This window comes from Corythoichthys intestinalis, chromosome 5 (assembly GCF_030265065.1).
Source record: "Corythoichthys intestinalis isolate RoL2023-P3 chromosome 5, ASM3026506v1, whole genome shotgun sequence".
Taxonomy (NCBI): Eukaryota; Metazoa; Chordata; class Actinopteri; order Syngnathiformes; family Syngnathidae; genus Corythoichthys; species Corythoichthys intestinalis.
The window spans coordinates 55623748-55636213 of record NC_080399.1 but is presented as its reverse complement, the minus strand read 5'-3'; the positions used below and the strand labels follow the sequence as shown (position 1 = coordinate 55636213).

The window sequence follows — 12466 nt, the reverse complement described above, 5'->3', positions numbered from 1 at the left end:
AAATCTGCACTGTGTGATGCCATCATGTCAATATGGACCAAATTCTCTGAGGAATGCTTCCAGCACCTTGTTGAATCTATGCCACGAAGAATTGAGGCAGTTCTGAAGGCAAAAGGGGTCCAACTAGTTACTAGCATGGTGTACCTAATGAAGTGGCCGGTGAGTGTGAATATATATATACACACACACACGCACGCACGCACGCACGCACGCACGCACACACACACACACACACACACATAGTACTGTGCAAAAGTTTTAGGCAGGACACCTGCCTAAAACTTTTGCACAGTACTGTATATATATTTTTTTAATTATTCAATTTATTAGGATCATGGAAGCTTCCACTTGGGGAAAATATATACATACAGTATATCCTGTATATACATTATATAATAAAAATATACAGTACAGTAACAAACATCACTTAAAAGTTAGATGTTTTTCTATTTGTGTTGAACTATTTTTAAGTTCTAGTTTAGTTTTAAGTTAGTCTAAACTGTAAATCCTGATAGGATTTTGAGTTTTTGCAGTGTTTAAAATAAACGTATGATACCTGCTGTATTGGAGCACATTAAGGACAAGTGCTACTTGGTGTTTATCCCGCAATGACTACTGAGCTAAAATTGTCAGTTAGCATTGTCAAGTTTTTATTTTACACCCTCATCACTCTACAGAGCTATGTTTTCGCAGATTAAATAAAGCCTGTATGTAAAACACGTTAGCCACGCATCGACAGTGGTCATAATTAAAAGAAACCTAACCCACTGCAGGGCTAACGTTACGTGAGCGAGTGACAGTAACGTTAAACTTATTTACTAGCGCTTAGAAGTCTACTGCTTTAAGATGGCGGCTGTTTACCAACGCTGCTGACTCTGTCATTTTGCATCTAGTTCAACATACATATGATCTCTGTGAGACGCATCAGAAGCTACCTGCTACCACCGTACCATCATGCGGGCTAGTTTTTAGCAACGTCGGCGTCGTTTGAAGCGGCTGTCGGCTGCAGTAGGTTTTTATTTTTATTTTTATTGCTTCTTCCTCTACGCACGTGACATCAGCGCGTTGTCCGACTTTAAAAGTAGTCCGGGCAAAACGTGATGCTTAGAGCTGTCAAAATTAAACGATTACTCAAGGTGAATAAAATTATTCCCTCGAGTATTCGTTTCAGCTCTACATAAATCATAGCGCACCATAGTGCCGAAATCGGTTGATCTGATACCTCGGCATTGTATTTATGAAGGAAACATGCGCATCCAAACGTTTGTTTATTTATTTTTTCAATTTGAACCATCCCAATTTCATAGCTATAAAACGATCAACTAAAGAGGTTGAAAATGCAAATCTTCTCCCAAAGGTTACAACAAATAATATAAAATATATAAAAATAAATTAGTTAAAAGGTCAACTATGACAAATAATTTTGGCTGAGTGTTACTATTGAGAACTTTCCCCTCCTAAATAGATATGCAAATTAAACTAGTACAAACACCAACCGAAAAACAGAGCAAGAGGCCGTGAGACACTTACCCAGGAGTTGTTGGGGATAAGCGGGAGAGGACCTCCAGGCTGTGCTCCATTAGGTGAAAAGAGGTCTGGCTTAGTGATGAGGGAATAGTTACCTTTGTCATTGACGCCAGGGTGGATGAACCGACAGTTCATACCCCAAGTACAATTTCCTAGTAAAACAAACAAAATTCCACATCAGTTTTTTTTTTTTTACACGCCATACTTTTGAAGATACATGAATCAATCCTGACACTAGAATCACAATTTTAAAAAAAAGTGATCCGTCATTTTTCACGGTTAATGGGTACCCCGCCCGAGTAAGTAATACCTGTCCTATGCTTCCTGCACTAAAATAAAAGCATGCATCACATATCAAAAGTCAACATTACAATCAAATACACGTTTCAGCAAAGGGCAGAACAGTCATATTGATAAAATAAAGTAAAAAACAAGATACTGCGAGGTACAATAAGGTTGAATCAAAAAAGAGGGTGTTGTTAGGGGCCTTAAGTACATGTTCTAAAAAAAAGTCAAGTCAATTATATTCCCAATCTTTAGTAACGGTTTAAAAAAAAATTTTTTTTTTAAACTAAATGGATGAACAAGAATGTGCAAAAATAAATGCAAAAAATGCATCAGATGTAATCTGTAAATTGTCAGAAAAATATTTACTTGTAAACAGATTTATTAACAATTGACTGCTATTCGCAATTTGCTGAGTGTAGTACAACTATTTAGTGGTATTAAGAGTTTTTCCTGACAAAAAGGCTCGCTCAATGTGGATAGAGTGTAATGGTAGTGTAATGTAATGGTCGATAAAATGGGATGTTCGAGTTGTCCAAGCTGGATTGTAACTAGGCCTGCACAATATATCGTTTGCACATCACCATCGCAATGTGCGCATGCGTAATAGTCCAATCGCAGGACATGCGATTGCTTTTTGTTTTTTTATGTAAACCTTTTTCTTCATAAAAGCAGCAATTGTGCAGCCTTTTATATACACCAATTTTCATCTATCACCAACAAACTCCCTTCGCCTGCATTTAGCGGTATGATTACTAGGGATGTCCCGATCGCATATTTTTGCACCAGAGTCCGAGTCTCCTGATTTTGAGAATCTGTCAATACAGAGTCCAAATACCAGTTTTTTTTTTTTGCTTTGACGCTCACGCTGCTGAGAACAGCCTCTCTCTTACACAATGAATGAGTTGCCACAGCAAACTTCGGACAAGGAGTGTGACAAAATGTCAAAATGGTGATATATTGCCATACTTTGTAGTGGTGTCAACAATAATCGATGCGGCGATGCATCCCGATGCGGGGCATGGACGATTCGATTCGATGCGGGCAACAAGCCGAATCGATTTATCGCATTTTAAAATATATAAGTATGTTCGAAAATCTTCCCTGCGCAATTCCGGTGATGCAATGGATTTGGTTTCCCCATTTGTATGATTATTGTCATGTTTCATTTTTTACACACTGCATAACTCTGGTCAAGTTTCCCACCAACCTCATAGAAGCCAAAATGTCTCCAGATGTCAGCTTTCAATGTCTTAGGTGCATCAAGAATCTTTCATGCTCCCTCTTTCTCCGCTTCAGCCATTGTTATGTTATGTCCTATCTCTTAGAGGTTAGATCTTGTGCCCGAACCCGAACGGGTCGGGCCCAAAATGTTAAGCATTCACGTTCAGGTCGGGTCGGGTCGGGCCGCCCCGCGCCGGACTAATAAATTATATTAAAAAAAAAGGGATAAAACCGAGAGCAGGCTCTCTGTATTGTGCATTTGCTTGTGCACTCACATGAGGCAGTGGCGCCGCCCGCTTTTTCTTCTTCTCCTCTGCTGTGGCGCTTGCGATTCGTTACGAAAGACACTTTTATTTATGCACACAAAGGTGATCCTTTTGAATCCTCTCCTCTGTGTTTCTGCAAACTCTTTTTTTTTTTTAAATTAAACTTTCCCAGCGTTATTTCGTTGTGTAAATGATTTTATAATGATCACAAAAATATGTAGACTATTTAAACATTAAGAAAACTTGCGTTTTTTTTCTGCCAACTGAGAATTCGTTACGAAAGACACTTTTTTATGCACACAAAGGCAACACAAATGTGATCCTTTTGAATCCTCTCCTCTGTGTGTCTGCAAACTCGTTTTTTTTTTAATATTGAACTTTCCCAGCGTTATTTCGTTGTGTAAATGCTTCTATAATGATCACAAAAATATGTAGACTATTTAAACATTAAGAAACATGCGTTTTTTTCTGCCATCTCGAAGAAATGAAAATGAATCGCTGCTGCTGCGTTTTTTTTTTCCGCGTCACTCCAAGCGTCGGGCTTCAATACCAGCGGGCCGTGTCGGGTCGGGCTGGATTTTTTTAGGCCCCATCTAACCTCTACTATCTCTCTGCTCTCTCAATTGCAAAAAAATGATATTTCCTCATGTTGAAACAGATTGTTATGGCTGCTAAAATGCTGCTGCACTTCATTTTAATTCATTATTTTTTATTGTTATGTGGTAGTTACTGATTGCATTTCTAAGTTGATTGCACATATATAGTGGGCTAGGCCTACATTTTACTTTTGTTCTACATTGCAATTTAGTTGGATGTTTCCTTTGCAACTGAACTGATCCCTGGATTGATATTGCGATAAAGTTGCTGCTGTACTACAGTATTTTCTTTGTCGCTTTCTTTAATATTTACTTGAATATTTTTATCGATGGGTTGTTGTGACTAAAATACAGTGACTGTTATTAATGATTTTGCACAGGAGTTCAGATGTTGCACTGTGTGAAAGGCTGCTACTGTGTGTAAAAAAAAAAAGAGAAAGCCCTGGTCTCATTCAAAGCACCAATTAAATGCTGTGATGTTTTTTTTTTTTTTTTTTTTTTTTTTTTTTAAATATATATCTAAAAGTATTTTCATTTGACTTCAACCAAGAGTGACACAAGAGCCAATAAAAAGTTGTTTAATGTCTGACCGCTTGTGTTGCCTCATGATTCACGAAAAATATGCTTTGCTTTAGAATTTTAATGCATCCCAGGCTTTAAGGCATCGCGATGCATTGCCGAATCGAACCGAATCGAATCGTGACCCTCTGAATCGAATCGTGGCCCTCCGAATCGTAATCGAATCGAATCGTGAGGGCAGTACCGGTGTACACCTCTAATACTTTGTATCCCAAAAGGTTATCGATATGCACCTGCCAAGAATCGGAGATATCGTTTTAAAAAGGTGTCAATGTTAAAAAAAAAAAAAAAAAAAGGGACCAACAACTTGCTATCAAAATCTTCCACTATAATAGTGTCTTAGTTAACTTTACGGCTGCCATTGATGGTGCTCGATGCCCAATCCATTTAGACTGGAAGGGTCGAATGAACTTTCATTCATTCGAAACCAGAGCATTCACAGTCACTTTCTGATTTTCAGTCCATTTACAGGTCAATTTCTGTTCATTCTAGTGAATTTACAGGTCGCTTACAGTTGAGTTTGAGTCATTACTTATTTATTTGGGAGATTTCCGGGCTACTTCCTGTTTTGTAACCCAAAATCAACAGGAAGTGACTCATAAAATCCGACAAAATCAACAGGAAGTGACTGAAAATCAATAAAGTAATGATATGAATTCTGAAATGCTCAAAAATTACCTCGTAGCCTAGCATTGGCTGCCACTGATGGCCGTAGATGTTCAATCCATTTGAAGTGGGAGGGATGGCAGCGAATGAATATTCATTCGCTGCCATCCCTCCCACTTCAAACGGATTGGATGTCTACTAGTGGTAAACTCATTCCAATTCACAGCAGAAGCTTGTTTTTCCCGTTTATTAGGTGCTAGGTTATCTAAGGTCTTCTTCTTCTAATCTTAAGTTGATTTCATGACCAATGTATCGATAATCATTCTATCGGCATACCGTGAGACAATCGTTATCGTAAGCTTTGTATCGCAAATTGTATCGTATCGTGAGGTATGAAGAGGTTCCCACTCCTACTTCAGACTGTGTACCAAGATTAATGATGAACACATTTGTCCCTTTGATCGTAGAGCTTCCGAGGCGCATTAGGCCAGATCAAAGCTACAAACCTGTCAGTCATCTAGAGCTGTCCCGACTAGTCGACATAGTCGACGTCATCGATGACGTAAATCCGTCGACGAGCAAAACATCCCGTCGACGGTTAATGAAGGGTTAAAAAAATATATGCGTGGAAAGTTCAGAATGTCGGACGCTCTGTATGCAAGCGCGGAAAGCGGCACAAAGCCAAAAAAGGACACCAGTGTGTCCAAAACATTGACTTATTTCAAAGAAACAAAGGAGGGTACACTCTTTTGTCCTGTCTCTTCAATGCCAAGCTTGGCTGCGCGTCGGTCGTGAATAAACACCTAAAGCGCCGTCACCCAGTTTGTAAGTCCATCTAACTAACTAACGACATGTTTTATTGAAGTTGCTAAGCCTGTCACGATATGCAATGAGTCCATTTATCGCACGGCAAATAAAAATGAGGCCGGTAATTTTCACGGCTGCCTTTTATCGCTGCACACATGCGTGCGTGCGTGCGTGCATACATTGGTGCGTGCGTGCTGATGGCATATTCCAGTTCCTTTCTCTTATCAACACGCTGTACAATTAAAGTTAAGACATACAAAATAAGAAAACACATCTATATTAAACACTGTAACGTTAGCACTGCTAAACTGAGGTGAATGGGGGAAAAAGGCAACTTACTTTAGCCTGCTATAAAACATTGGCAGTCGTCTCGTGAAAGCAAACTTGCGGTTAAAAGGTGACACTTCAAACATGAAAAATCGCTGGTTAAAAGCATTTGCAAACGAAAAAAATGACCAAAAAAATCTATTACTGACACTACATGCAATTACAAAAAGTGTTTTTTTTTGCGAGTGTAAAGCTGAAGTTGGGTGAACATTTCAAAATATAAGCATGTCATGTTCTTCATATAAATAGCGATTTCTGGAGTTAATCCCACATACTTCAAAATTCAGATTCTACACTAAGAATACCTTTAAAATAACACCCTTTATGAAAAATCTGATTGGCAATGAATAATATAATTATTATAACACTATAATATATTGTACTATACTATAATATTAATGCTAGGTGTTTTTTTAAGAATTGTTTTGAATCATGTTGGAAAGGCGAAGTCAGTGTTCTGAATCTATTTACATTCCATTATTTTGCACTAGTTAATTCTATCAGCATTTGAACTCGTTGTTAATTTTTTAATGTATTATTGTTATTTACGTGTTTATTTGTACTTAAATAATTTACGTGTTCCAATATGTTTTTGTGAATTGATAAGCGTCAACAAAAATTTTATTGCTAAATTAGAACAAAAAAAAAATTTTTTTTTTAAATTAATTATTAGATTAGTCGACTAATCGTAAAAATAGTCAGCTGACTAATCGGGAGAAAATTAGTCGTTTGGGACAGCCCTAATAAAATGCGCTGCTCTTATCGGCAACATTGGGATTCTCACGGCACATTTTGTACCGCATTTCCGTGCGAGCATCATTTGCTTCTAGCCATGGTACCTCCTGTAGCTACTTTTCAGCAAAAGTCATTTTTTTCGGTAGCTCCGGTGACGTCACTGTCGTCTGTCTGTCTTTTGACGGGGGTGGGGGAACACGGAAGTAATTACTCAGTGTGGCCTGCCTCTTCGACATTTTGAGAAGTTATTTTCTCGTGTCCGCTGCAAATACAGTGGTCAGCCATCGGTGAGCAAAAGCATATGGAAGCCGTTGAGGGCCAGCGCGTTTGTCTACGTCCAGAACGCATGCGGTCATGCGGACCACTTATGTGCACTCCTGTATATATTATATACTTTCAATTTACCATGGCTGTATGATGATTTTGCACTGAAGCCATATTAGAAGAAAATTGTGACTAGAATCTAAATTTCAATATTGTGCAGAAAAACTATTTCCCTCCCCTACGATCTTTGGCATGCTCTTAAAGGTAACAACAGTGTGGTCACTCTAGAACAATGTTTCTTAACCTTGCTAAAAGGTACCGTACCCCACGAGTTTCACATATGAATTCACGGAACCCTTCGGAATTGGATCATTAAAAATCAAAACCAATTTATCTCACCTAATATCTAGCAGATTCCCGTTCAACTTTCGTCTCATTTTGACAGCATGTTTTTAAACAGGTCAAAATTTGAGTCCATGCTGCCCATCAGTCTGTTATATTTCTTCATACCAAGTGTGAGTCAACCTTCCAATGAGCAGAACAGTTTCGCCTCCAATCAAATAGATGACAAACAGTTGAAATAAAGCCTGTAAATTGGGGGCATGCCAGTCAAAAAACTACTGTAATTTTCCTACTAAAAGCTGCTACTTTTCCCCCTTCATTTTGAATCATGCAGCTTATTGTCCAGTGCAGCTTAATTAGTTGATTTATTTGGGTTAATAGGTAACACTTTATTAGACAGCGACATCATAAGACTGCCATAAGACAGTTATAATTATGACATGACATTATCATGGGAATTAATGAATGTTTATCACAGATGTTATTAAGTGTCATCCGGCAAAATATGTCTCTAACTTCCTTTGTGTCCAGCTCGGATTTTTTACATCCTTTCAAAAGTGAGTTAAAAGTTATAGTCAGGTGCGCCTTATAGTGCGAAAATTACAGTAATCTAACACGCCACTTTGCTTAGATTTGGTCAGCGTACAACAATAGGGCCCTGCGGTAGTGATGTTACGCTCGAAGCAGACGCTCGAGACAAGTGTCGAGCGCTCGCGGCAGAAGTATCACGAATCAGTCGTCCCGATGTCTCGCTGGATCCGGTGGAACAGCTTGTGACGTCACGCTCGAAGCAGACGCCCGACAAGTGTCGAGCGCTCGCGGCAACAAGTATTCCGATACGCTGTACTGATGTCTCGCTTCATTCAGTGGAAAAACACCTGGCCGCGGAAGCTAAGCGTTGTGATGTCACAGGCGTGTCGGCCGTGACCGTGGACGTGTCACTCAGGTAGCGAGGGGTCGAGTCAGTCAATTTGGTTCAGTCAAACTCACAATGCTTATAAAAAGGGGATATATCCCTCAAAATGTTGTGAGTTGTGAGGAGAGCTTTTGCGCGCATTACGTCATATTGAGAACAAGGGAGAGTAAAGTGAAATTAGAACAGATTACACATTAATTTGCAAATGCACATAGTATAGGCATTCATTGACACACTATACACTGATTTATATAATACGCACACACACGCCCCCCCACAAGTTACTTTTTGTGTCTGTCAGTTAGTCAGTTTTTGTGTTTGTTTTTGTGTCAGTTTTTGTGTTTGTCTATCTGCCAGTTTGTATATTTGTTCGTGCCATGTGAGAATATTCTCCAAAGTCGGAGAGGTCATTAGCAAAAAGAGGAACCGGCTGAAGCCAAATGCTGCTGAGATGATTTTGTTTTTAAATAAAAATGTGTGAAACACCCAAATCCCCATCCCAGTGTCACTAGCATTCTATACACGTGCCAACAAGAGTTCCCTATTCCACAAGCATTTCCGTTTTTCATTTAAAAGTAACAAAACAGTTTTTTTGTTGTTGTTGTTGTTATTATTATTATTTATTAATCTGGGGAAGAATAAAGAATAAATTTCATGCTGGGGTCGAACCCACTACTGCTTGCACACTAGGCAAAATATGTAACCATCATACGACCCACATATTTAGTTGCTCAGATGACACTTGGTTATATGAAAGTTCAATATATTTTTGTCCAACAGATGTCATCAAACTGAACTGTGTCAAATGCCTCGTAGCACTGAACCATTTCAACACATTTGCTTCAGTGATACACAAAGCAGTGGTGAAGCAGTGTCGTGACTCACCACACTGATTCGTGGCAAAAGCTTCATAACACTTAACCATTTCAACACATTTGCTTCAGGGATACAGAAAGCAGTGGTGAAGCAGTGTCATGACTCACCACACTGATTCATGGCAAATGTTTCATAACACTGAACCATTTCGACACATTGCTTGATATTGATTCACTGCTTCAGAAAGCATCGGTTTCTCCATCACTACCCTACGGGTCTTTTGCCGAACCCCTTAGACTAACTCACTGAACCCCTGGGGTTCGATCGAACCCAGGTTAAGAACCACTGCTCTAGAAAATAGTAGCAGGATACACTTGTACTGTTATTAGAGGGTGAATGGCAATGCACAATTATGGTATTTTGAGTTGGTCTATCTTGATAAACGGCAAAAGCGTGAAATAAAGAATACAACACACATCAAAGTATTAAATTACTGCACCATGGATCTATTGCAAAGACGATAATTTTTCAACATTTTGTGCAGCACCCATTCCTGTGCAAAAGAAGTTAAAGAGATGTCCCTCTTAATGTGTCTGACATTGCCTACCTTTTATGAAGAACCTGCAGATAGGACGAGGTCTGATCTTTCTATCTGAAGGATCTTTAACCTCCCCTTCCTCCAAATCGTCGTCCTGTACATAAAAGGAAACAAAACAATTAAAGTTGTGAATATTGAACAAAAGTTTTAAACTTAAGTTGGACTTTATAAATTATCATTCCAAGGTATAAAATACTTCATTCTCACAAAATGCAACCAACTAAATAATCCAAATAACAAGGAAATATCTATTTGTGGCAGATGGTTTGTGATAGGCTATCTTTTACCACTCACATATAAACAAATATCAGTCAGACCATGTTGCATACTTACATCAATTTCACCTTCATCAATCTCTCCATCATCATCTTCTTTTCTCTTGTCTCTGAAGGAATCTCTGCGGAGTTTAGAGTCATCTTTCTTTCTAGATTCCCCATCTTTGGGGGACGGGGGCAAGATTGGCTTCTTTTCAATTTTCTTTACGGTTGTTTCTTGGTTCACCTCCTCTTCCAAAGCTTTAGCATACTCTTCTTCTTCATCCTCGTGTGTAGGGATGTTGGGCTCCTCTGGGACCTCTTCGTCATAATCCAGCTCATGTTCATCCAGCTCCCTCGAAACAGACGGCGAGTCTTCCTTAACCTTTCTCGATACAGCAGCTCTCCCCACTCCGGCACGCAAAATATCGTTTTCCTCTTCCTCAATGCTTTTCACGCCCTTCTCTTCGTCCTCCTCCTCATCATCCACATCAGCACCAAGGTCTGCTGAACCCCTTTTGTAGTCTCCATTTGCTTCCGATAAATCCTCTTTGCTTTCCTTAGAGAGAAAGTTCTTGCCTTGTTCTGGCTCCGATTCAGGGGACTGAGGAGTGTCAAGTACATGATCATCTACATCACCTACCTCATCCTCTCTATCCAGGTTACCCGCCTGTTGTAAATTGCCATCATCTTCATCATCCTCATCTTTATCATCATCATCATCATAATCATCCCCCTCCATGAGAAGAATTGCCTCAGTCTCTTGCCCCATTCCACCTGTTTCTTCTACAGGTTCCTCATCCTCAGGTTCAGAAACAAAGTCCGGTACAACCTCGTCCTCTTCTCCTCCCACTGCTTGTAACGCCAGACCTCCTCCGGCAATCTCAACTGTATCCTCCTCTTCATCCTCTTCCGCCAGTTCTCCATTCTCTTCATAGAGCAGCTCACTTTCTGAGATGGCCCTATCTTCCTCATCATCAGGTGAATCAAGTATCTCGCTGTCAAAAAGGTCTTTTTCCTCCACAGGAGACTGCAATGACCTGGTAGGGCTTTCAGGTGTATCCATTTGCAAATATTCTACTGCAGGCAAAATACAAAAACAAAAGTACAGTGTAAGGCAAAAGCTTTAAAAGACAACAATCTGAATTTTGAAAGTAAAAGGTGCACTGCTAGATAATACTTAATTTCCATTTGTTAGTACACCTAAATTGGTAGGGGCTAAGTTTAACTCATTTGGCTTCCAATGAGGGAGCTACGAGTCCAATCCATTCTGAATGGGAGAGGCTTAGACATGTAGCGCCGTCAATGGCACTGAAACATAGGAATTCACAACCAGCCACCTTCAGTTAACAATGTTTGATTACTCAAGCCTCCAGGCAATTTCTATGATTTTTTGGTACATAGAAATCGTACATAAAATAGACAAGACAGTTCATTAGCCCGAAATTAATAAAGTATACATAATTAAAGAGACAATAACTGCATACTTTAAATGGCAATATGTACTTGCTACTTATCAAAAGATGCATCTGATGTTCAAAGTAAAAACCTTCGTTAGCATTAGCAGGCTAGCCACTTTTCCAGGGCGTATAAAATATGCGTTTCTGGTATCAGAAATCACGTGAACGATAAATAGTGTCACTTACTAGTGTGTACAGTAATCGAGAACAGCACCGAGTATGTAAACACTTCATATTTCACTGCAGGGTCATTGACTGATAACCACGCTAGCAGGGTCGTGCTAGTCGCTAACAAGGCCCATAACGCGAGGGAACATATTTAACACGCTAACCATCGGACAACACACTCTCTTCGGAGAATTTCCGAAAAATACGGGTTCATCGAAGCTTGCAAAAGTGACATCTGCATATAATTTAGCGAGCACATCCTGCTTTTGAATTCAAAACAATTCACTAACAATAAGCGCCTGCCCCAAAGGGGTGCTATAAGCCTAATGCCACTATGCTAACCCCTGTGATTCACCTTGCCGGTCGGAACTCCTTCAACGCGTCGATGTTGCGTTAAGAACTATGCGTCCACACAGCTCGTGATGTTTGAAGTCTATAATTAGTCATATACGATATAATTTGACCGACGGGATGCAGAAAATAAAACACCCCACTCGGCACAGCGAGTATGGCTGTTAGCTGACGTCATAAAGACACGACGGGTACACGCAAAAAGGACGCGCCTGTGAGAACCGGTTGCGGGGAGGGTAGCTTGTACTACACAGTACTTGCACCGAGTTCAAACGACTTCAGGCTTTGTGACTTTTAGACAACGAGAACAAGTGGTGAGTTTTAATTTCCCCCTGTGAAACAAAG

At 39.7% G+C, this 12466-nt stretch overlaps 2 protein-coding genes across 5 annotated transcripts in view; one reads left to right on the top strand and one right to left on the bottom strand.

Annotated features, from left to right (window-relative positions):
• Positions 1-12324, bottom strand: part of zc3h18 (zinc finger CCCH-type containing 18) — a 59575-nt gene extending 47251 nt beyond the window's left edge. The window contains exons 1-4 of the mRNA XM_057835924.1: positions 12126-12324; positions 10222-11222; positions 9898-9982; positions 1531-1679 (exon numbers count right to left, since the gene is read on the bottom strand). Of these exons, the coding sequence (XP_057691907.1) occupies positions 1531-1679; positions 9898-9982; positions 10222-11208 (1221 nt within the window). The 5' untranslated portion in view covers positions 11209-11222; positions 12126-12324. The remainder of the gene's footprint in view (positions 1-1530; positions 1680-9897; positions 9983-10221; positions 11223-12125) is intronic.
• Positions 12280-12466, top strand: part of trhr2 (thyrotropin releasing hormone receptor 2) — a 62218-nt gene continuing 62031 nt past the window's right edge. For 3 of the 4 annotated variants that reach the window (XM_057835909.1, XM_057835910.1, XM_057835912.1), the window contains exon 1: positions 12281-12435. The gene's annotated coding sequence lies outside the window, so the exon portion shown is untranslated. Of the gene's footprint in view, positions 12436-12466 lie in introns of all 4 variants that reach the window. The other variant, XM_057835914.1, reaches the window with a different exon arrangement.